We start from the raw sequence: 26,631 nt of genomic DNA, 5'->3' as shown, positions 1-26,631 counted from the left end.
GGTGTTCGGACATGATTTTTCCAAGTAAATCTCTACTCTAAACATAAAATACACCCCTAAAGGTCCTCATGGAATTTCCCTAACCTATCTATCTCTAACCTCTACAAAAATCCAAGTCGATTGCCATAATACTCCAAGGTTGAGAATAATTATCACAGATTAGGCTTTAGAATGAAGCACAAACTTTGACCAGCAGACACCACATGCAGAAGAGAAAACCTCAAAATTAAAACAAAGAAACCTCACTGCAAGCTTAAGGACACCTAAATCAACTATGCCCCAACAATCCATCCTTTTCACAATGGTTTATGGCTAAACTTGCCAAACACAGTTTGCTTGAAGTGGTAAGAATTTTGCATTTGAGCAAAATTCAAGAGACATCTTAACAAAATTTTTGATAATATTTAACATAATTACCTTACAATTGCTGCCAGTCATGGTCAATTTTTATGAAAGGTATGGGTGAAGAGAATAAGAAAAAGGGTATACAAGGAAACATGTTAGCAGTTATTAAGGGCTACGTAACATAGCACCTATTTTTTGGGGAGGAAGAGGGAAGGAGGATTCCGTTTGATTGAAATGCCGAAGGTGACATTAGTTACTGTTTGGTATTACAGGACTAAGGTAGCATAGAAGAAATCTTTCCCAACCAGTGCACTTATTATGAAACTTCAGTTTTATGGTGGGATAAGAAGTAGGTACAACAATCTTGTATGATATAAGAACTGACGTTTACAAAGTACTTGCATACTTGTCAGTCTTCTGTGATGGAAGTCATGAAAGGCTGTACCTCACAGCACTCATACTGAGTACCATGATAAACCTAAATGGTGATAAAGATCATACTGAAAAATCCACCCGGGCAGTTTAACTAATTTATTAGGTATCAACAATCTATATAAATCATACATATCATTACCAAGACGGAGCGTGGACTTACTACCATGAAGTCAGGTAGCTTCATTTGAAACATAGCAATGCCCACAAGCAATCATCGGCAATAATGATGTTTTGAAAGATAGAGATGACTAGGTAGATATACTGGCTTAAGTTACTTAGACAGATGGGTCTGTCAGCAGCAAGGAATTTATAACCTCCATGACATGCGCCTTGCAATGACCAAGTTGGCTGACAAACAAAGAAAACCACCCAATTACAAGTAATCCGGTAGATCAACTTACAAATGCAAATTTATTAACCATTAAGAGATAAAGGAAGGAATTACCCTTATCATCCTGATTAAATCTCAACAATAGCCAACAAAGTTCAGTCTGCATGCTCTGCTGTTGTTTGTTTTATTTGTGGATTGATGCTCATCTCATTTAGAGAAACGTCATTAGATACATCTCCCTCATTGGAATCCACAAAATCATGAAGACTTTTGGATCCACGTGGAGAGAGAATATATTCATTTTCAGAGTTCTTGGGCAACAAACCAATTGGCTGGCTGCTTGGAGCAGGTGGTTCTGGTTCAGTTGAGACTTTTGTTGACGTGGATGACTCTGGTGTCTCAGCATACCTGCTTGAAAGCTTGAGAGGCCGATGAAAGAGCAAGTGAGCCACAGCTCGGTCAATATGGTTGGTCTCAGTCTCCGCATTTGCATTTCCAACAAATCTGAAATTACACGTACAGAAATATGGATGGGGTTAAAATAAATTTAATTCATCAAAAAAAAAACATCACAGTAAAGTATCTCTCTTTATATCAAACAAAAAAGCAGTTGTTCTAATAATATCAATAAATTCTGAATAAAACAATTTTTACCACCTACAAACAAATTTTACCTAGATGTCGGTGACTGTCACATCGTGTCAAATAAAATGAAACGGAGGTAGTATGATATTTTAGTATAAGTTCCCCACTTACCTAGGAATCGAGAGATCCAAAAGGACTACCTTCATTGTCAATATGAATAGACTAATATATGAATATTTAATAAATTTTATCCTAAACATATTTGTATACACCTTTGAGCATCCTAAACTTATTTGTTTTTGGGTGTCAGCATGATCAGCATAGTTTTATGTTGATTTGATCAATGGAAATACCGAAATTTCCCTGATTCATTATTAAACTTTTAGCAAGAGAGAATAGTTTGAACTAGGTTCAAATCAGACATCTTTCATTTTCATTCTTTAAAAATAGAGTAACAAATCCCGCTTACTTTTTCTAATCCAGTTCAAGCACAATTCAATAATACGAAGCCATTTCCCATAGCTTTGATAAATATGAACTATATAACAATTAGAAAATAATAAATTCATATAGGATTAACTTCCTAACCTGTCATGATTGCTTGTCTCTTCCTTCGCAATATCAGGCTCAAAAGTGCTGCTCTTTTTACTGCTAGTATCACTAGCACAGAGTCTTTGTGTTGCACTATGAGCCAATCGATATAAGCTATCTCTTATACACAACCTTATCTTCATATCCAACTGCATAATAAGAAGGGAGCTTCCTTCAGATTTACTTCACATTATGCAGAAATCAAATGCAATTAATTGCATCATTTTATCATAATAACTCCCTCCGTCCCATAATATACTTCTTGTTTTCCTATTTTGGAGTGCCAAAATGTTATTCTTGTTTCTATTTTTGGATAATATGTAAAGACCAATTATAGCCTCACTTTTTTTTGACTTTATTCATTCTACTTCCTATATTACCCTTGAATTTTGCACATGCCTTATACTTTTCTCTACTTTCTCTCTCTAATTTTTGTCTATAATTGTACTTTTAACTTTTATTAATGTACTTCATCCACTTTCTCCTCCTATTTATTAAATACCGTGAAAAAACACAAACAAGAACTATATTATGGGACGGAGGGAGTATAATATTAAATACAAAAAAAAGGGGAAATAGGCATTTCTAACTTGCACAAAACATATAATTGAGTCCAGTGTAATTTCCAGCATATTTTGGGATGACTCAAAAAACTAATCCCTCCGTTTTTTTTTTTACAAGCTAGAGTTACTATTTTCGTCCGTTTTTTTATATAAGCTAGAGTTTTATTTTTGGGAAACTCTTACAATTTAATAATATATCTTTATACACTAATGTCCCCACTCTTTTTTTTTATTTTATTTTATCATTTATCACTCCTCCAATGGTCCCCGCTCCCTCTCACACCACTTCGCTTTTCAATAAAATAATAACCTTATCTACCCTACTAACATCTTATTTGATTAAACATCCTCAAACTCCGCGCAATCTCATCTCTAGCCTATAAAAAAAAAGGAGGGAGTACCAAATTTAATCAAAGGGAGAATAACATGGACGTACTCTTGATACAATACCATGAAGTTGGTAGAGAACTGTGTCCTCTACTGAATAGTCGTCGATGTTGGAAATCATACTAGAACCATCCCCTTTGTTTGGGGAACCAGGATCATAGCATGGTACAATGTTTAAGATATCATCGACTTCAAGGTCAGAGTTTTCCATATGACGGACAGGATCCTCTAGGCAGCTCTTACGAGATCGGGAGTAATCCCCACTTGAAGCTTGTTGACCTAACCGCTGCTGTTGTTTCTGTATAGCAAGCATTGCTCGCATTTGCTGACGCCGCCTCAGTTTTTCAATCTTCTCTTGGGGTGTCATTTTCTTGTGTTTTGTTGTTGTCCCATGACTCTGAACAGGTTTGTTAATTACATCTCTAGGACTTACTTCAGAACTTGACAGAATAGACTGATTTTCATCTTCTGTATGTTTCAGCATGCGCAAGGCTGGATGACTGCTGAAATTCCCACAAGCATAAGGAGCACCATATGGGGTTGAGAAATTTTGGTATGAAAAAGGCCTAAATTCCTGGGACAACTGATGTTGAACAGGGACTGAGGCCGAATGATTTTCTACTGTACTTGGAGCACATTGGCGACTGAACTGTGGAGCATTTGTTGCAGATGATGGCCAATTGTCATATACATCCTGCACTAGTCTGGAATCAGTTAATCTATCAGTTGCCAGCTCATATTTTGACTGAGTTTCAGACCATTTTTCCTGTAGGAAAGATAAAGAAACATCAGTGGAGAGGACAGATTTCTTAAACCTATTGCAGTCAGGAAATTTATACACTGTAATCATGATGAAATATTGAAGATAGCATTTAGGAGGATACATCTTGCAACAAATTTCAAGGAACACAGTTTAAAACTCCAGAAAGTAAAGTTACCAATGAGACTTATCTCTCTATTAGTTTTATAGTCAGAGGTCATGTAAGAATTTAGAAGCCAAACATAGTAGTTCTATCTCTATTCACTAAGTAAAAGCTTTAGAGTCTTCTCTTAGGGATTTAAAATCCAGAGATATACATATAAATATACAGAGTCTCATCATCAAAGGAAAATACAGCTTGTGCGTCATTCTCCTATAAAGATTCACTCTATGTATTGGAAAATTGATATGATTCTTTCTCAAATTGTCAGCAATTTTAAAATAATCAATTCTATTACCTATAGGGTATGACTAACAAAATGGTAGATTATACAATTATTTGGCTCATCATGCCAGACCTATTGTTAAGTTGTTAGTCATAATATTTTTCTTTTCCTAATCTAACCCATAAAATTGCTCAAGACTGGAGAGGTTTAAGTAATTTCTTGCTTGATTAAAATAATATTTTTATGTTATGTTTTACTTGTAAGAAAATTATTCAAGGTGGATGGGAAGATTGTCCAAGTTTCTGAGGTCTTCCTCGGGAATCTATAATTCAAAAGGATGGAAAATTGGATGTAGATGTAGCTCATAGGATCAAAGCGGGTTGGTTGAAAAAGTGCGACAGGGTTTTCATGTGATCCCTGCATACCCCTTAGATGGGTATATTCTACCAAAAGGCAATAAGGCTTGCTTTGTTATACGGTACAATATGTTGGTCGTAAACCATTGCCACGTGCATAAGATGAATGTGGCGGAGATGCGTATGTGGCGATGGATATGTGGCCATACAAGAATAGATCGGTTGAGGAATAAAATAGTTAGGAAGAAAGTAGGGGTTACATCGATTGAGTACAAGATGAGGGAGAATCGCTTAAGGTGGTTTGGTCTAAGAAGGAGACCAAGTGAGGTTCTAGTAAGAAGACTCAAAGAGTTGCAAAGGGTTGGAATTGCAAGGGGTAGGGGAAGGAAAAACCTAAAAAAAAAAAAACATGGAAGAGGGTGTAGAGAGTGACTTAAGTGCTTTGGGGATTGAGGAAACATGAGAAAATGCACATCAACGACGTGTCATGATTAATATATACTTTTGTTTATGCTATCTTAGTATATTCTTGTATTATTTTACTCAATTCGTGTTTTACAACTTTGTTGATTTCCTTTGCTGAAGTTTTCTCAAACCATTGTGTCTTTTTAGTTTTTACTCACACGTTTTTACCACTCCTTTAAAACTTCTTCAATTTTATTTTTGGTACTCTTTCTTATAAAACTCTCTTAAATTTTACTTGGATGCTCTTTCTTTTTCTTAACACAATTTTTTATCAAACTATTTCAATTGGTCATCTTGTTATGTCTTTTTTTCTTTGTCGGACGATTCCTTATGACGCTTCATGTTAGACAACCCCAAATCATTTTGGGACTAAGGCTTTATTGTTGTTGTAAGGAAATTATTCAAGGTAACTCCTAATGGTTGAATAAACCCTGGGTGTTTTTCTAAAATAATCCTAAAGTGCCAAAATCTCTCCCAAAGAATCTTAATTGTAAGAGAATTATGTTTTAAACATAGAAAAGATTAGAAATCATTATTAATGGGACTTTATGACAAATCATATCAACGTCAAACCATACTCCATTAACAAAACTATAATTCCATTACAAGATTACTGTGGAACAGACTTTGGCACTTGAGTCGTTTAGGAAACTCCCAATAAATCAGGGTCATTTTGGAAAAACACCATAAGTTCAGGGTTACCTCGTTTATTTCCCTCATTAACTGTCCCGGACAATAAAGACATTAGTCTGCCAACAAGAAAACAAAGATGTTATTGGAAAGGCAAGACAGCCTCAACAGGTATAAATTACTAAATCCATTTCACAATACTAGACAAAGAACAAGCTACTGATGATTTTCATAAATTTCCACAAAGTGAAGCTCCTCCAACAAAAAGACCACTTTGAATTCTGTAAACTATCCTCAAATTTCAAATGAAATGGTCTAAGAAGATATGAATGGGAAAAAAAAATGCATAGTCCTTTCTTTAACCTTAAAAGTAAAACAATGATGCCAATTACAAAAATTATCATAATACTAGGACCAAGATTCAGGGTGTAAAGGGATGTCTGTGGATTTTAACTGTCTCTTTTACCAACAATAGAATAAAAAGTCTCAACCATTTTCTTAGGCTCCCTGGACTCCTCGTGACATTCAGATTTTCGACAAAGATATTGAGAGTCATATAAACGAAAATAACTTGGCTTGACATATCACCCTCTATACCAGTCCCTACAAACATCCTAAAGCATCACCAACCCCTGCACGTGTTTGGCAGTTTAATTGGAAATGTGAAATTTGCGTCAATGTAACAATCACCCTGTCTCTACCACCTATCTGCTCTAACCAACTATATATGAAATTTCTGATTTAGGGGAAATCCTTCACCTAAGATCTGGTTTTGACTTTTTAATATTATTGACAGATTTAGACTATTAAGAAAATGACAAATCCCATTGGAGTTACTTGATTTCTTTGCAGGGTAAATGTTTTTCTAAATCCATTATGGTATTTCATCTCATGCAGCTGAGATATGGTTTTGAATAGAATAAGAGATACAGACATACTTCGTATTAGACAACAATTGATCTAGTTGGTGTAAATTGGTTCGTGTGCAGGACCAATACATATTAGACATTCTGACCGATCATAGTATTTCACTTCATGCAGCTTTTACAGTGTTTACCATCTCAACCTCAATGTTGTAACATATCTAACTAGGGTGAATGGCCAAAATCCATTAAATGTCATTTCTTTACACTCATTTGGCACAACTTCAGCAAAAAAGCATACAATAAAGAAAAACGTACTCTGTATATGAATTCATCAGTAAGAAAATGTTTTACCTTTACTGTGGGCTTGTTTGGAGATGCAATATTTTCAGCAGCAGTATGAGAGTCAATTGGTGTCTTTAGAGTGATGCCCAAACCTATCTGTATAGTATATTGACCAATTACAGCATTCTATAATAAACCCTGTGGAATCTGAAGAATAATTACAATCAGTTTGACACTAATAACGGGTTGTACCTTTTCCTCAACCAAGCCAGAAGTATCCACAGCATAATCTTTATGTTCCACATGTCTGTCGATGGTTCGTCGAGGGCAAGGTGAGATGCTGCCGGCCTTTCGGCAGCCAGTAGTTACAGAGGAGTCTTCATTGTGCAAATATTCTGAATTTATTTCAATATTAGTAGAGGCACTTCCTAATGCCCCGAATTCCCAATGTGTCGAGCGTAGAGCTGCAGATGAGGATTTAGCTGCCCCACTAAAGAGACCCTTAGGTGATGACCATAGTTCATCTGTGCTTCCAAGACTTGTGCTTCCATCTATGTCATCGTTGCTGCAATATCATCACTTGTGAGAATACTTTGTTAGATGGATATTTATCACAAAATTTCAGAATTTTGTTTTCTCCACCATAAAGATTTAATCAGAAAGGGCTTCAAATTTTGTTATACAAAAGAATGAATGCATAAGCGTAAGTAAAGAAAAAATGTCATGCACACATGGAAGATAAAACCAAATAAGTGCAAATGACTATATAAACAAATAAAGAGAAGAAGCCTTAATTTGGGGCGTGCTACAGCAATTTATTAGGTCCCTGATGCTCTGTACTAAACATTCCCAAACTATCTAACCCAATGTTAAAATCTATCCTTTTCTAACTCCCACCGGCCAGCTTAATAGCTACTATTACCTATACATATGCCTAATCCTAAGCTTAAGACCTTAAGAGTAGAGTTTCGCTGCATGCAAAGGTTGGTGAAGTTGCTACACTTCATAGTCCCACTTTACAACAATGTAGTCAAGTTATTTCTGACAACAATCTTTATTTCCAAAGCTGTTAGGCTATTGAATAATGAACCCCTTAGCCTTATCCATGGCATCTATGTACCTTAAGGATGACTCTATTTATCCACCAATCTAAGAGCCATATATAGAAGAGGTCACATGTAACTTGAAATTTTAGTTGGATTATTGTAAGGTGGTGTTGGTAAGCGAATTTGAGATGTTGAAATTGGGCAATTATGAGGTGGAGTTGCGAGCAGTTAGAGTGAGGTAGCGTGTTGGAATTTTGCAAAGGGTGAATGAAAGGGTAGTGAAGGGGGGTGAGGTCAATGGTATAGTTGGCAAGTAGGTGAAGGAAACAATAATGTGGTTTTGAAGTGAGTGGGGGCTATGTGGTGCTTGTTAATAATAGGGATTAAATTAAGGCATGGTAGAGCATGCAATTGGTTACGATTAAGGGATGATGGGGGTTAATTAGTACTACGTATAGTTTAAAAGTCAATTCGGATTATTAGGGATAATGGGGAGCTATGAGAGTATAATTAGGAACTATGGGATGATGTTATACCTCCTCTATCACCAATTGAGAATTCCATTTCACTAAAAAAATCTTATCCCTAAATAAAAGTATCATTTCACATTTTTACCTTTATCTAGTTTATTTTCTGATTTTTCTTACTTTAATCAACCAAACCCCATTAACTTCTTTTTGTATTCACTTTTAATCAATCAGACCCCCTATCTTGTATTTTTTATTCACCTTTAATACCAAACCCCAATATATCTTATTATTTTTTTCACTTTCCTAAAAATGCGTGCGATAGGCAAATGGGACTTCTATTTAGGGACAATAGAGTAATGCTTTTCACTTCGAATTGGTTTTGGGAATAGTGGTACTGCTTTGGGGTGGTTTTAGACTATGTTACTCGGACTCGGGTACCCATGTCCGACACGGGTACGTGTCCAAGTGTCCGACTCGGCTATTTTGTGAAAAAATCCTATGATTTTCAACTAAAATGAAGTGTCCATGTGTCATACCCATGTCCGAGGGTCGAGGGTCCAACACGGGTACTTGAGGTAAAATGAAAAGTCCGAGTAACATAGGTTTTAGATGTAAAAGCCCTTAATACTATGACCGTGGGATCCATGTTGTCTTTATTATATATGGAAAAAAAAAATAGAATTCAAATAATGAATGAGTGAGTTCAAACAAAAAGAATATTGGACAACAAAATATAATCTTGAAATTATTAGATCTTTACCAATTATCTTCAAGAAGATCAGATACATCATTTCAATGTGAATGTTAACCTTTGTTGAACAAATTTTTCAGAATTGTTTTGCACATAAGTTCGCTACACGGAATAATCAATTTTGGTTCATGTTAGCTGACCCCACTTATGTTTCTAAATTTTGAAACATAAGTAGATGATTTCTAAATCAATTTTGGCTTTGATTGATTGATTGATTGATTGTTTTGCACATAAGTAGATGATTGTCTTCTATATCACAAATTGTCTCTAAATTAGTTTAGTGTTTCTTTCATATATAGAACAGCACGAAGACATGCACACAGCACACATACAAAGACTAGACTTGTAAACTGGGTAAGTAATTTGGATTGAGTTTTCCCATAGAACAAGGACAATCTAGACCATCATAGACATGCATACATACGTACAACCAAAATCCAGCAGGAGCAAGGACATTTTTTATTACCTGAATATCCGATCAAGATCATCAAAACTCCCAATGCTTGCCCAACTGTTGCCTACAAGATCACCAAGCTCTTTGTCCTCATGATGAATTTGGGAGCTTTGAGGAACACCACCTAGCTGAATATTCTTAGCTCCAACTACAAGGAAAATATTATTTTTCTATAATCAGAGATATTGTATTAAAGTAAATTTGAGAAAACTAAGATCAGCACAATTTCTGTTTTAAGGGATGGCAAAGGGGTGACATTAAAAAATATATATAAATAAATAAATAAAAGTTTAAACTAAGATATTATGAATAATAAATTAGCAGAGGAATATTAAGAAAGTACCAAGTGTCAGGAAATTTTTTATCACAAGAAGACACCTGGCATTGGCTCATGGAATAATTTTTTTTTACAAGTGCCTAAATACTCAAGTTTCTTACTTCATAGGACAATAGAATTTTCAGATACAAAATTTATAAGTAAATCTTGTCAAACCAGCAACCTCATTGTGTTATTACATACATAAAAAATTACCAAAGGGTTGAAGAGATGATAGCCCTAATGGACCTAACATTTCCAACCAAGGAATTCCATCTTATTTATCAAAGGCTTTTATAACTCACTTCCTGTATGGATCTTTGAGAAGGTTAATATCTAATGTATACACATAACACAGGGTAAAATGCATGATCATCCACTCTGTTGTCATCCCTACCACTATCACAGTACTACTGATGAAATACTATAATACATCAATACCTATACCACTGTCATCAGATTTTGAAGCACTGAATGAAGGCAAGTCGAGTTGAGAATCCACAACTTCTCCTGAAGCAGACAAACCATCATTCTTATCTCTTTTACATCCATCTATAAACAACTTAGAGGTAGATGCGTTTTTTTCAACAGCCTCACTTTTAGAATTCTTCTCAATCAATGTTTTTTGTTCATTATCACCAGAATCTGACAAAACTTTTTTCTCAATATCTTCTGGATAAGGCACAATGTGATCATCAGCTTCCCTACCTTCACCCCATATAATATTTGCAAGCTGAAAACACATTAGAGCAATCAATTAGTCCTACAGCATTAATTGGAGAAAAGAAAACGATAGCTTACAGCAGCAATTTCAATCCATAACTGAAAAGAGAAAGCTTAACCATATCATGATGAGGAAAACTTTCTATTCCTTAACAAAATTAATGCCCAAAAAAAAGATTGTGCCTAGTATTTTGAATAATCCCATTATGGTGTTTCCTTTTAATAGACTCATAGACATGTTGCAAATTTTTAAGAAATTCCTTAACGTACAGCATCAGCATCATATGCATCAACACTAATTAATTTTATGAGATTATTTTTGCTAGGCGACAACTGAAGTAATGAGAGTCAGATTAGCAATCTCAACCCATAACAATGAGGTTACTTCCAAGAGTTCCAACTCACCCTTGCACAATCAGATTAATGAGCCAAGTTCAAAAAGTTCCAAAGACAAAGAATTATGAATCATTGACACCTCTGAAAATGAACTTCTCAGAAATCAGAAAGTATATTGTAAGTTTCATATAGTTTCATTGATTGCAAGTTGTAATCATTGTGCCAACCTCTCATTCCTTACATTTAAACATTGGTTTCCACACAAAGTTCATATAACAATCTTACCAAATGCTCAAAAACAATATATTGCTAATATTATCCTCACAGGCCCTCCAGAAAAAATGTCATATGACTTTGGATTCCCAACAAATAGGTATCATCATGAGATTAATGAAAACAAGCGACTCTATGAGTACTCTACTAACATGGTATTTGCCTATTTGGTATAGTCATTGTCCTTTGAAAGTTCAACTCCACCACTCAAAAAAGCTTTATGTCATGTAAAGTGATTTGGTAATGGAGAGATTTTTTTTATTTTAGCTGTAAGTTAACTAAAGTTCCATACATGAACTCATTCATTAAGAACAAGTAATGAATAACGATAACCGAGATAATGATAATTGAGTACTCCATCATACAAATACCACAACACCCATAAAACCTTGGAGGCATAAGGTTATCTTTTTATTTTGGTCACTACCACACTCTTTTTATGATGACAAACTAAGAGAACACACAGTGAGAAGACACTAAGGCACATGCCAAATACTCAAGAGCTTCACTGGATGAGTAGTCATCTTTGTATCAAGAAAGAAAATAGAGTCCTTAAATATGGAAGAAAACATTACGGAGTAAAATAATTCTCTACCTAAGGAACATGCTGACTGTCAAATCAGAAAACAAATCCGACAAGGCCCACAATGCCAAGAAAACAAATCTATAGACAATGGAGGTGCAAAGGACAGCACTGTAGCCATCGATCCAACTAAAGAATTGTTAGAAAGAACTATAAGACAAGACCCTAAACAAAGCACCCAATCCACCCATCCAACTTGTGAATTTGTGATGAAAACTGCAAAGAACAATAACATAAACTGTGACAGGGCATGACGTTATAAAGAGAGATTATTACAGAAAGGGAAGGAGAATTAGAATGGCTGCTCCCCTACCCTGCTTAAGCCTCACAGGCCCACAACTGACAAGAGAAAAATAAAAAGAGAGAACATACCTTCAAGAGCTTATATTGAATGAGTAATAACTTAAAGAACATGTGACAGTAGCAACATGAAGACCTAAACAACAGATTTCTATAACAAAAATCTATGGCCACAGTACATAACCCCATATTCTAAACAGTTTTTAAAAATGGCAAGAAACATAGCTAAGAGTATATGTCCCAGAGTCTAACTGATACACAAGCATCCTTGAAACCTATGCTTTATGTTGATATGAATCGATAGGTGGCATTTTTTTCGCATCACCAACTGTCCAAGAGTTTGCTTAAATAGACATAAACCACAGGGGCATTATCAATATGCATGAGGCACATGTATAATATGATAGCACTATAACTAAACAGGGGGTTGTAAGACAACCTACGGCTGCAAAGAATGCTTTCTTTGAGTCAAAGAGAACATGAGTTTTTGAGAGGCATTAGGGGATGGATAAATTATGTTATTTGATTTATTATATTTTACTTCAGTTTATTAGATTTAAAAGACCATCTAAACTTGTTAGATATTACATATGATGGATTCTGACTCTTAATCAACTTCTGCCACACACTACAAGCCATAGCCAGGGATATACAGTGTAATTTTCTTTAAAAGTACAGTAAAAATTTCATCAGGGAGTAATTCAGGGTGTACAACATTGGAGGGGACTAGGAATTTGCAGACTACAGAGCTACTCAACTTAAGCAAGAGGAGGGAGAGAGGGTTTTATTGCACAGGCTCGTGGCTTGTGGCCATTCATTACTTTACTAGACAAAAGCCTACTGCATGACATGAAGTATAGGCAAGCTACAAAAACTCTATTCCACAAGAAGTGTCATCATTTCAAAGTGGAATTTTCATATGCACTTCACTTTGATCATATATAGATTTTTTCATACTGCTTTAAAAGGACAGTGGAAGATTGGTTGGCAAGTGTAATTAAAATACACAAAAACCAATCAATGTATATCTCTGTAAGGTAAATAAAAAGGCTTAAAATGAGCTGAAATGTGCAAGTTTGCAATATCTTTTCTATTTGGGTTTTTTTTCCCCAATAAACTTAGCAAGATATAACAAAACACGTCCCACTGAATTTCAAAGGTAAGCCACAATATTCCAAGCGAAACAATAGTAGCAGACTTGCAGGATTACCAAATGCAAGCAAAAAGATCAAACATATCCAACTATAATGCTTATGAAATTTAACTTGATAGTTTGATGTGAAGAGAAGCATTTCTTCTTCAATTTCAACAAACAATCTGATATTTACATATAGCATAAATTAAGGAAACTATTTAGTTGGCTAAGCTCTTAACCCACGAAATTATTGCAAATTAATAAAAGCGGATAATTATTATACTACCTTCATTTCAATTTATTTGCAACATTTACTACAAATAGATACCACAAATTATTTGCAACAAATGTTTTCTTTCCTTTTTACTTGTCATTTCACAATCTCTCTCCTCATCACATGCAACTTTATTTTCTCCCGCCATTAACCACTCACAAATAGATTTTTCCTAGATGTTGGTGAATGTCACATCGTTGCAAATAAATTGAAACAAAGGTAGTATAAATACATGCTGATCCAATTCTATGGCCTGTTTAATACTCCCCAAGTACTTGATCATTTTTCAAGTGTGATAAAAAGCTGAATAATATTAGAGTTGTGATGGTATTGTGAAGTGACATTCAATATCGAATTGATATAGTAATATAGCCAATATTATTAATTTCATGTTAACAAATAACATTCAATGTTACAATAGTATTGTAGGACCTATAATCTGAATCAAAAGGAATCAGAACAACAATTTTATTTTATTTTTTTTATTTTTTTATTTTTTTTTGGCTGAAGGAGAATCATCATAATCGTACATTAGCCCTGAATCCCCTTCAGATATTTCAAAAACAGAGGATGAAGTCGTAAACTACGCCAATGGGTTTTCCACTGCCAGTCCCAAGCCTGGACAAAGGAAGAGGGTTACAATAGGCCAGTGGCAGTCAGTGTAAAACTTTGTCACATCGCTTGACATGAGCCACAATGATTGAGAGTAGTACTAGGATGGGTGACCTCCTGACCTTCTGGGAAGTCCTCATGTTTGTCCGTGTTTGTCCGTGTAGCATACCTCACTTATGGTGATTAAGGTGTTCAAGAAAAAGAAGAAGTCATTGCTAGCCTTCCATGGGAAGGCGGTCCAATTGCTAGGAAGCTTCCATAAAAAAATTGTCTTGGCTAAAAGTTCTGCCCCCGGGTATACAAACACTTATTTTAAAAGTCTAGAAATATAACCATAGCCAAATATGCAGTTGCCCAAACTAAAAGCCCAATAGTTGGGCCAAAGTTGAAGTGCATCTCAGTCTAAATCCTATGAATGGACTTGCAGCAACTGAATTTACTGCTGCTTGATTAAGAACCTTTACTTCAAGACAAAAAAAAAAAAAAAAAAAAAAAAAAAATGTCCTTATCATATTTAGCAAATTCAAACTTCAGTGACGCCCAATTTGAGGATCAAAATATTCTGAGAACAAATCCATTATCCATAATGAAGTTGATCTTAGAATGACACGAAGAGTTTGCTTTTTCAGGAAAGACCTATAGGCAGAATATGAAGATCTAAGTGCCCAAGGCAATAAAAGTTTTTAGCTGTTCCTCATGCTAGAAAGTGAAGAAGGTTGAAAAAGTTTGAGGAAGAGATAATAAGAATGAACACCAGCTACTGATAAAAGATTTTATCTTTTTGCGTCAGAGAATATATGGCCAATTCAATGATACAGAAATTAGGTAACAATTGTTTTTAATAGTAAGGATAAAGATGCATACATATAAAGATGGTTTATGTCTACACAAAGCACACCACAAAAAAGCCAAGCACAGATAATAATAGCAAGTCACAGATAATAATAGCAAGTCACAAAAAAGCCAATTCAATGTCAGGCCTAGTGTTAGAATCCAACTCCTTTTGATGTATTTGTTTCCCTTTAGATGCTTTCTTAGAGTTTAGTTTATGTTTTCTAGGCCATATGTCCCATTATTGTGTTACTGTCACTTCAGTGTTCACTAGGGATTCTATGCATGTACTACATTAAGCTCTTTAGAGGGCGAATGATTAATGAAATCTTAAAGCCTTCTACCAAGTGTTGCCTTGCTTTTATGCTTGTTTGTTGTTAGAGCTTTATAGATATTGTGTCTTACTTGCATATTAGCTCCCCTCCAACCCAACTTGATGCGCTAAGGACTCGTGGTTCGGACCCGCTTGTGCCCGCTTTGAAGTATCGGCCGTCACAAGCCCCGACCACCCGCACTCCGTCGCCCAGATAGACGCGAGTGCTCATGAAATTCTATTGCCCGCTTGTGTTGCTTTGTGCTCACAAGCCCCTCTTTCGCTCAAGGCTAGCGTTCTTGCCGACAAAAGGCTAGAGCGCGCCGCACGTTTCGGGGCCCAAACTCCAGGACCGTGACAGTTGGTATCAGAGCCGAGAATCAAACCTCGTCGCAAGCTACCCGTGTAGGCACCAAGGAGGGCTACACGAAGATGGAATTCGTAGAAGAAAGGCTCGCTTTGCTCGAGGAGAAGGCGGACAAATGGGCCGAGCTCCAAGTCATTGTACACGAGCAAGCCGAGCAAATTGTGAAATTGATGGGTGACAGAGATGCCCTCCGCGAACAATTGCAATTTGTTCAAGGACAAGCCGATGAAGCACTTGAGAAATGGGTGTTGGTGTGGCGAAGATCAAGCCGCCCAAACCTCGCGACTACAGTGGCGTTAGAGACGCTAAAGAAGTTGATAACTTCCTCTTCGACATGGAGCAGTACTTCCGAATATGTCAACTGAGTGACGATCAGAAGGTGGATACTGCCATCATGTACTTGTCCGAAGATGCTAAGCTGTGGTGGCGCACTAAGCACGCAGACATCGAAGCAGGAAGGATAAAGATTGATACATGGGCGGAGTTCAAAGAGGAACTCAAAGAACAATTCTACCCCGTCAACACAGCGTTTGTTGCGCGGATGAAGTTGCAAGAGTGCCGTCAAAAGGGTTCTCTTCGCGACTATGTTAAGGAATACTCGACGATAATGTTGGACATCACAGACATGAATGAGAAAGATCGTGTGTTCAACTTTGTCAACGGGTTAAAGGAATGGGCGCAGCGAGAGATTTTGAGGCAGAATATTGATACCCTCGCTGCTGCTATGTGTGCTGCTGAGAGATTGATGGACTACTCAGTCGGGAAGGGTCGTCAATCCGAGAATGAATCAAGTGGGACGTCAACACGCTCTAACAGTCCGTCTCCAAGCTCTCCAAAGGGTACAGAAAATGGCTCACGAGTATCGTCCAACACCATTAATACATATCATAGAAGAAGTGGAGAAGGTGATGCCCAGAGACAAACATCTACCCCCTCCCACAACTCAGGAAACTCAAGGGCCGGCGCATCCTCGACAAACATAAGACCGATAAACTGCATACTTTGTCGAGGTCCACACAAATGGTGGGATTGCGAGCATAAAGAAGAACTTGACAAGATCCAAAAGAGATTGTCATCCATGTCCGTTCAGGAGGCCACAAAAGAGACTAGCAGCGATGAGGAACCCACATACAGGATGGGGTCCATACGACGCGTGAGTGCTATGAGAATGATAGCACCTCCAGAAGAACCAGAAGTCCGATACCTTTCGGCAATGCGAGTGATGGAGCCTGAGAAGAAGGCAACATCGAAGAAACAAGCTCGCACCAGAAACCCAGAGAAGGGGGAGATGAAGCCCATGGAGTTGGTAACATCCCATATACACTCCCGCCAAAACCAGAATCAGACATCCGGTTCAATGCAAAGAGCAACGAGCCCAGAGACACCAAAGAGACACCAAAGGAGAACCTCCCAAGAGAGAGGGAAAACAGTGGTCAAGCAAACAACGGCGGTCACGTGCAAGGGATCACAAAGAAAATGGTCACCTAAGAGGCACCAGCCACAACTCGATGCTCTCCACCTTAGTCTTCAAGAAGCTGCTCCCCAACAGATGATCGAGGAAGCAACTCTCCACCAAGACCAACAAGATCAGCTTCCAGGAGGAAATTCAGAGATGAAGCTCTCAACAAGTTGTTTGAGCAGAGCCACCCCAAAGACAAGCTCCGCAGCAACAATGAAGATCCAGCTTCAAAGTCATTGAAGATTCAAGAAGTCAGCCGCATCAACGGCACACCAGAGACTCAAGATAGTTAGGATTTCCTTATTTTGGTTGTAACTCTTGTAAGTCGACGAGGTCGTCGACAGCTTAAGTGGGGGAGGATGTTAGAATCCAACTCCTTTTGATGTATTTGTTTCCCTTTAAATGCTTTCTTAGAGTTTAGTTTATGTTTTCTAGGCCATATGTCCCATTATTGTGTTACTGTCACTTCAGTGTTCACTAGGGATTCTATGCATGTACTACATTAAGCTCTTTAGAGGGCGAATGATTAATGAAATCTTAAAGCCTTCTACCAAGTGTTGCCTTGCTTTTATGCTTGTTTGTTGTTAGACCTTTATAGATATTGTGTCTTACTTGCATATTAGCTCCCCTCCAACCCAACTTGATGCGCTAAGGACTCGTGGTTCGGACCCGCTTGTGCCCGCTTTGAAGTATCGGCCGTCACAAGCCCCGACCACCCGCACTCCGTCGCCCAGATAGACGCGAGTGCTCCTGAGATTCTATTGCCCGCTTGTGTTGCTTTGTGCTCACAAGCCCCTCTTTCGCTCAAGGCTAGCGTTCTTGCCGCCAAAAGGCTAGAGCGCGCCGCACGTTTCGGGGCCCAAACTCCCGGACCGTGACACCTAGCCAATGCAGCACATAAGTGTGCATGTCAGGCAGTGTGTGAGTGTCATGCCTCATTCCTCATTCCTCAACCATAATTTTTTAGAAAAGCAAATGTGTGGCACGAACAAACACAGTGGGCAGGCCATGCCAGGCTGGCCGTTTGAAGATTGTGACACAACATGGCCTGTAACTTTAGGGCCAGGCCGGGCCTGCCTGAGTCACAGCCCAATCTATGTGTAGATCTTCTCACATAAAGCAATACGTATATGACATTATAGGTTCGCCAAAAATATGCCAATGTTCTTTTCACTTTATGGTGTTTTAGCTAGTTCATATTTTCATAGTCAGATTTCAGACAACAGCAAATCTAGTTGCCACACTTTCCTTAGCCAGAATCTATTCACAATGGTCACAGCCAAAAACCATGGAATATCAAAACAGGGCATATTAGATAACCTACTTACAAATCATAAGCATGTGAATCTATGAGAATTTCTGATAACGCTAAACTAATTTAAAATCCGCAAATAATAAAATTTAACACAAATTACAGTAGAATTTATATCATCACAATCAAGAAATTGCTACTCCGTACTTCAAACAATTTTATGCAATATCCAGCAATTCCTTAAACTCTCTTGAATTTTCTCATTTTACTGAACATCACCTCAAAAAATTAAACAGTAAATGTAACATGTAATGTGATACTCATACCTAATTTTAAACAAGTCTCATTACTCAATGAATATTATGACAGAAAGAGTAATTAATAATAAATTCATAGCTAGATACTCACAGTTACTAAATTTAATACAATTATTAACAGATATATGTCGTTTTGGCACTCAGAGGGGGACAAGCAATGAAGTGGTGAGTTTGGATGGAAAGGATTTGACCATGAGTGAATGTTTTAAGTACCTAGGGTCGATCATCCAGAAGAATGGTGACATTGATCAAGACGTGACCCACAGGATTAAGTCAGGGTGGCTTAAATGGAGAGCGGCCACGGAAGTGCTATGCGACCGCAGCATTCCCTTAAAGTTGAAGGGAAAATTCTACAGGACTGCCATAAGACCAGTGTTGCTCTATGGTACAGAATGTTGGGCTTCTAAGAAAGAGCATATTAAAAAGATGGAGGTTACGGAAATGCGCATGTTAAGGTGGATGTGTGGAAACACTTTAAGAGATAGAATCAGAAATGAGGTTATTCGCAAGAAAGTAGGTGTGGCGGGCATTGTAGATAAATTAAGGGAAAATCGTCTGCGTTGGTTTGGACATGTAAGACGGAGACCCGAGGGTGCACCGGTGCGAAGAGTGGAAGAGTGGGACCATGGAGGGATTAAACGAGGAAGAGGGAGACCAAAGATGACTTGGTTGGAAGGAGTGAGGAAGGATATGAAGTGCATGGATTTACGTGAGGATGAAGTTTTGGATCGTAAGGGATGGAGGAGAAAGATTTATGTTGATGACTACACGGAATAATCAAATTTGGTTCATGTTAGCCGACCCCACTTTTGGGATTAAGGCTTTGATTGATTGATTGATTGATTGATTAACAGATATACTCCGTCAACAAAACTTAATCAAATTCCACATAAATTTCGCCAATTTTTCGAGTAAAATTCATATGTGACTCCGCAAATTACATGAAATTATTATTTTATAAAAAAAAAAATCATGCCGTTAAATAAGCAAATATAGAATTGTCAATCAAATTTAACCAAAACCTCCCTCAAAAAATTTCTAAAAAAATCCACAGAAATTTCCGGCACTTTTTTCGCGTAAAGTTCACATATAAATCAACAAATTCAATTATTTTATTTAAAAAAAATTGAAAAATCAGCAAGAATACGCTCAGCTCAACAAAATTTAACAAAAATCCACAGAAATTCCACCAAATTCTCGACTAAATTTCACATTCAATTTCACAACAAACAATCCAAAATCAAAAATAAAATAGAAATACAACTTAAATTCGTAAAAATTAAATTAAAAAATTAAAAAAAAATACCTCTTGGTCGTCCCAATCAAACATCTTCAGAATATGAAACCTTAACCCATCCTCTTGACAATCAGCTCAAAACAAATTCACCATTACTCCAAATTCAACCTCGGATCAACAAAATTAAAGCAGAAAATTGAGAGCCAGAAAAAATGGCGCAAATTGCAGAAACGAAACCTAATTAAGCACAAGAACAAGTTGTTCCGACAAACGTCAGGCAGAAAATAAGAGAGAGAAAGAAAGAAAAAAACTGGAAGTTTGTGTGATTGTATTTGAGTAATGGCAATACTTTAGAGAGAGAAAGTGATTGATTGACACGTGTAAGGGAAGTTTGGCGGAGGAGAGAGAGAGAGTATCTAAATTAGTGGTTTAGAGGAGGTTTCTAGAGATCTATTCCTTGCCTTTCATTGGTTGAGCAATAGTGCCCAAGTATTTTAATATTTGTGGGTTCCAATTCTATATTGCTAATTTTTGACGTGTATATTCTCGTTTACTAGATTTTGATTTTCTCCGTTTACACGTCAGATTTGTTCGTGTATATCCTCTACCATTTTTTTAAAACGATTTCCCTCAATAATGTTGAAATAAAAATAAATTTTCATATGCACCCATTTAAAAACAAATTCCCAAAATATCGTCCAGATTGGTATTTAGTTTGGCTTAAAAACGCTAATGTTGTTAACGGTTTTATGTTAAAACCGCTAGCAACATTAGCGGTTTTATTTTTTTTAAAAAAAAAAAGAAATCAAAGAGACCCGTTATTAATGAAATTAGGTCTCTTTGAACTTAACGGTAATAATGTGGGCGCTCTCTTTGGGATGGATTCAGAAAAGAGACCTCCTTTTTGTTGACAGGTCTCTTTGCCTCCTTACCTTTTTTTAAAAAAGGTAAGGAAGAAAAGAGACCTGTTAATTGAAAAAGGCGGTCTCTTTTCTAAAACCGCTAATAACAAAATTCGGCTTATTTTGGTTTTAAAGTTATAACCGTTATTACCATTAGCGGTTTTAGGCTGAACCAAATCAAAAAAAATTACACCCAACACCGATCCTACGTGGACGGTATCTTGGGAATTAGTTTCCAAATCGATGCACAAAGTGAATTTATTTTTATTCTAGCAATATTGTGGGAAATTGCTCCATTTTTTGGCCACTAGTAAACACGGGAGTAGTGTTGGTGGTTCGCCGGCACGAGTAAGCGGCTAACCGTAAAGCATTAATGTTTGAAAAGTTAAACTTGACACATAGTAGGTTAATAAATTAACGGAAAATTTGTTTAAGATTCGATTAGCTTAAAATAAACCTTTTAATTAATTAAAAATAAGTCGATTTTTTTAGAATTATTATATTTGATTCGGTCAAATGACCTTCAACCTGTGCAACAAGTCAATTCCTTTTCTGTTTTTTTTTTGTTTGCAAAAATTTCTCCATCTGTACGAACCACAAAACCAACCACCGCAGCCAACAAATTACCTTCAACCCCTTCCCCACCCACAACCACTGCCTTCAAGACTCACTCTTATCGATTATCTCTTCGATAAGGGTTTTTTTAGGTGGTAATTGATGACAATGGTGAGCAAGAAAAGCAGCAACGTCGCGCGCATAGCGGTGGCAGTCTCTGGTGGCGCATTAAAGGGGAAATTGTCAATTTTCATCAGGTCGGGATAGGAGAGAGAAGGAGGTTAGGAACTCGGGTGCATGAGGAAAGGAAATAGAGGCAAGGGGGGGTTAGCTAGCGTTCAGGGAGGGAGGAGATTGATCAGTAGGGGTGAGGAGACCGTGGGGAGCTGAGGGGGTTAGTCGGCAGTGGGGAAGGAGAGGAAGTGATGGGTGTTATGAGGATAGAGATGGTTGGTGGGAGGGGAGAGAGAGAGAGGAAAAAAAAAAGGTAGTGACAGGGGGGGATGGCAAGCTAGGTGGGTTGCTAGTTTGCTATGGCCAGTATTGGAGTCGGTGAGGCTTATATGCGGTGGTCGACACGAAGGGGGCTGACTGGTGTTGTAAGGGAGGGGTATTTTAAAAGTATTTTTAAATGATTAATTTTACTAATTTTAATTAAAATTTTAAACGAACCAATCATATTATAACACATGGCATAATCAACACTAACAACCGATTTCCCCAAAATCTTACAGGTCATGATTCATTTTGAGAAGATACTATATAAAGTCGAATTATTTTTAGTTAATCAAAAGGTTGACTTATTTTAAGCTAATCAAGCAAAGATACTCTATTAAGGTTGACTAATTAGATCATAGAGTATTTTTACTCAATTAGCTTAAAATAAGTCAACCTTTTAATTAATTAACTTAAAATAATAGAGCAAAGATACTTTATAAAGGTTGACTCATTAAATCATTTGCCTATTTTTTCCCTTCTTTCTCCTCTCTCCTTTTCTCTTCTAAGGTTTATAATATTTTGGTTACTTAGGCCAGAAATAGTATAGTTTTAGAGGAAAATTAGACTATTTTTAACCCTTTAATCTTGTTTTTCTATAACTTTGCTTTTTATGTTTTAATAAATTTAAACGAGTAGTATAAATATTCGCCCGTCTCCTATGGTGGAGTCTTTAGTTTTTGTTAATTTAGTTATTTGTTTTCCGTTAGGGTTTATTTGTGTGTCAGGACTTATAAAAAAGTATTCAGCATTTTCCTATTATCAGTTCGTTGGTAAGCATTCCATTTATTTGGGATTGCAACGGTTGTTGAATTCTCAAATGCATTTAAGTAAATTATATAATACAGGTACAACAAATCGTTAGATTGTCCAACCACTGCAACCCGCACCACCACAACCCTCCTTATAACCACCCGAAACTCACCAATGACCCACAGAAAGCCCACCACCCTCTACCCGACATCAACCATCGCTACTCTATCAGAACTTAACCACCGCTAGATACTCTATTCGTAAACCACCAACACCTAATATCCACCAACCCACTCAAAACCTACCTCACTCACTCGAAAAATACACTTTCTCACCCGAAAAACATGCGAAACCCAACCAAGAGCAACCCACTTTTGCCCCAAAATGGCAAAATCATCCAATTTGGCTTCAAACCCACCATATCTAAACAATTTCACTAAAAAGAAAGAGAAAGGGAGATGGAGATGGAACAATCTTGACGCCTTCACTTGCGCTGAGGTTAATGAGAAGGTGTGGTGGAGGGTGAGTAATAAGGTGTTGGGAAGTGATGGTGCTTGGAGGAGACTCGGTTTAGATGAGGAAAGAGAAATTTATGGTTAAGGTTGAAGATGATGAACATGAAGTTAGGGTTTGTTTCAATTTTAAGAACGATTTGATGGGAGTTTAAGATGGTGAGTTTAGATTCTCAGTTTAAGTGGTTGAGGAGATTAATTTTGGTGAGAATAGTTGGATTAATTAAGATTTAAGGGTTCGTTTGGCATTGCTGTGGTTTTCTGTTTTTTGGTTTTTTGTTATATAAAAGTATATGATATATGCCACATAATGAATCAAAAATTATATAAACTTATTAAAATCATAATATTTTTGAAAACTGGCAACAAAAAAGTGGAAACTCCTTTTTCTTGTTTCCTGTTTTTGGTTTTTAGTTTTGAAAAAAACAAAAAACTGAAAACCAAAAATGATGCCAAACAAGCCCTAAATAAGTTGTGTTTTATTTATTTAAATCAGTTAGTAAAACATTAAGTAATGGTATTGAAGTAATTTTATTAAAAAAAATTTACTACAATTAAAAAGTTTTGAAAAGTTGCAGCGATTGCATATATGTGTATATATATATATATATATATATATATATATATATATATATATATATATATATATATATATATATATATATATAATGGTTCAAAAAAATTGAAGGTTCGTTTTTTAATTGCTTTTTCTGATTATTTCAAATTCAACCTACCATTCATATCAGATAGCGTGATTCAGAAATTCAGTACCACTGAAGTCAATTCAATTACCTAGAAAAATTCAATTAAATTTTAAAAAAGAGAATTTTTTACTCTATTTTTTTATTCATAGGTGGGAGAAGAACAGACAAAACCAGCAGAAGAATTCTCCAGTTGTTGCTGTTACTGGTGAAGAACAACCAAAAACTCAGAAAGAAAAATTGGTGGTTTATGTCCGAAATTCTGCTCTTCAGCCTTCTTGGTTTACTTACACGGTTACACCTTAAAGTTTTTTTTTTTTTTTTTTCTTTGTGGTGTTTGACTATATAATGTTTTATGATTTTGGGGTTATTAAATTTTGGAATTTCTTTCAATCTTTTTGTGAGGAAGACTTATGATTTGGGTATTGGGTATTTTTTTTTTTTTTTTTTTTCAATTTTTGCATTTTCCATGCATTCATAAGTCTATATATCCATCCTCCCTACTCAGTTTGGAGTCTTTAATCTAGCTTCAAGTTATACCAGCATGGCTGCACGATTCATTAACCTAGAAAAACTTGTGTGAACCTAGTTCACAATAATATTATTGTGGACCTGAAGTTCTACACATGCATAACTGGCTTTGTATTGAACATAATGACCTTAATATTAAATATAACAACTTTAATTTTAAAGTAGTAACTTTTAATTTAATATTAAATAAAGCAACTTTAATTTTATGAGTTGAGACTTCTAGAGGGGACTAAACTTTGAAGAAATGTAAAAGTAAGAGACTGCAGTTCCAAAACTCAAAAGGAGGGGACTAGGCCTATTTTTCCAGTCAAGGTTACCTCCAGCAACCAGTTACCGAAATGAATTTTAATTTTTTTTTTCTCTGAATGACTGAAAAGAATTGATTTGCTTACAACCACCAAGAGCAATTACCCATACCACCCTACACCCATCAAAAACTGTCAACACCACACACCACCACCACCCCGAACGACGCACAAATTTAAAACCCCAAACTTCATTTATGGTTTTCTTTGATTTTCTCTAAAAATGCAATAGTGGGAATCACAAAGGGGATTTAATTCGAATTTGAATCCCATAACGGCTGAGCAATTACCGCCGTCGCCACAACCACCGCAGCCCCACCTGAAGTCAAACCACCAAATAATGGGTCCGCATTACGAGTTCAAGTTCTTTCTTATCGAAGATGTATTTGGTTAAATTTAACCGTGAAAATTCTAGAGTTTTTAAGGTTAAATTTAACCATCAAAACCTCGAAATTTAGAGCTTTAATGTTGGTAATGAATTGAAACAAAAAAAAAAAAGGAAGATAGAGAAAGTGAAGATAATGACAAAGGCGGTAAGGGTGAGGCCGAGCGGGGCAGGGGCGGTGGCGGTGGTGGCACGAGGTAAGAGGCGGGCTGGGATTGAGACGAAGGTTGTAATCTGGAATGATTTTTTTTTTTTTAATTGAAAATTTGGGTAACTGGTAATTGAAGGTAAAGCAAACTGGAGTTCACTTACACAACCGGTTTGAGTCCCCTACTTTTACATTTCGAAACTGCAGTCCCCTACTTTTACATTTTCATGAAAGTTTAGTCCCCTCTCATATTCTTAACTCTTAGTTTACCCTTTCCAAATCTATGATGCTAATGACAATAATAATGATAATGATTACATACATACACTAAGTTCCATTACATATTTTATGCAACTTTTGATCAAGTATTATTTTAAAAAATGCTACGGAGGTAGTACTTGTATGCGATACCAATAAAAATAAAATCAGAAGATTTCATGAAAATTAAAAAATGCTACGGAGGTAGTACTTTTGATTGAAGTATAGTGTGATTACATAATTTGGTATAGTGATACTAAGAGGTGGAACTAGAATCAACTAATCGTTTCCATTACCAATACCAATACCAATACCAACAGTTAATACGAAACAAGAATAAAAAACCATTTTATACCTTTGATTGAAAGAAGAGAGAGGGTTTTATCAGCATTAGCATCTCTAAACAACCCGATGATGCAGACTGAGCGTCGCTCTACCAGTGCAGCTTGGTATGTACCAATACAACCAGTATCTTCATCAACGGCAGTAAATGTAATGTAGTAATGAATAAGATAGCCGAAATGAAAATTGACCCTTATCATCCTCACTAATTTGAGTTTTGCTCCCTACAAAATTATAAATGATCGAGTCAATAATAATAATAATAATAATAATATATAAAAGAGGCCGATTAGCCGGTATAATATGATATGATTCAGTAAAGATTAACCAAACCTTGTGCTTGTTATACTGATCAGTTACTTTAAGGGCTAATTCCGCGTTAGATACCACATCAACAGACGCCATAGCACCATCACAGCCAAATTTGTACTCTGGTTCATTAAATTTCTGAAAATTCACCGATTAAATACTTAATTGTATACCATACTTCATTAACAAGGAATGGAGAGCCTATTCTGTACACCCGGGTTATTTACTCCTTAAATTTTGCTCATTTTATAAAAGAGCAAAATGCAAAAATTAATGAAAAAATTCCCGGGTATACCGAATACCCGGGTGTATTTAACAAATAATAGAATGAATGGATGAATTCAAAGAAAGTTAAATTTTGAAGGAAGGAGAAAAGTGATTAATTACCTTAAGTTTGCATTTAA

The 26,631-nt window shown here is 36.4% G+C and overlaps 1 protein-coding gene across 2 annotated transcripts; it reads right to left on the bottom strand.

Moving 5' to 3' along the window:
• Positions 1 to 843: 843 nt before the first annotated feature.
• On the bottom strand, positions 844 to 20,439 carry LOC145586053 (protein LNK2-like). 2 transcript variants are annotated; one of them, XM_081642771.1, is made up of 10 exons: positions 20,101 to 20,439; positions 10,617 to 10,752; positions 10,461 to 10,529; positions 9,716 to 9,851; positions 7,235 to 7,547; positions 7,052 to 7,138; positions 3,287 to 4,003; positions 2,285 to 2,436; positions 1,226 to 1,615; positions 844 to 1,128 (listed from the first exon to the last, which is right to left on the bottom strand). In XM_081642771.1, exons 1-9 carry the CDS (start codon positions 20,122 to 20,124, stop codon positions 1,267 to 1,269), a joined length of 1,983 nt encoding a protein of 660 aa, XP_081498897.1. In that variant the 5' UTR covers positions 20,125 to 20,439; the 3' UTR covers positions 844 to 1,128; positions 1,226 to 1,266. The 2 variants fall into 2 exon arrangements, with proteins under 2 accessions (XP_081498897.1, XP_081498896.1); XM_081642770.1 differs by having other exon boundaries at positions 10,461 to 10,752; positions 20,101 to 20,436.
• Between the last annotated feature and the right edge of the window lie 6,192 nt (positions 20,440 to 26,631).

The sequence above is a fragment of the Chenopodium album genome, chromosome 16 (genome assembly GCF_948465745.1).
Source record: "Chenopodium album chromosome 16, dcCheAlbu1.1, whole genome shotgun sequence".
In the NCBI taxonomy this organism is placed as follows: Eukaryota; Viridiplantae; Streptophyta; class Magnoliopsida; order Caryophyllales; family Amaranthaceae; genus Chenopodium; species Chenopodium album.
This window is presented reverse-complemented; position numbering and strand designations above follow the sequence as displayed.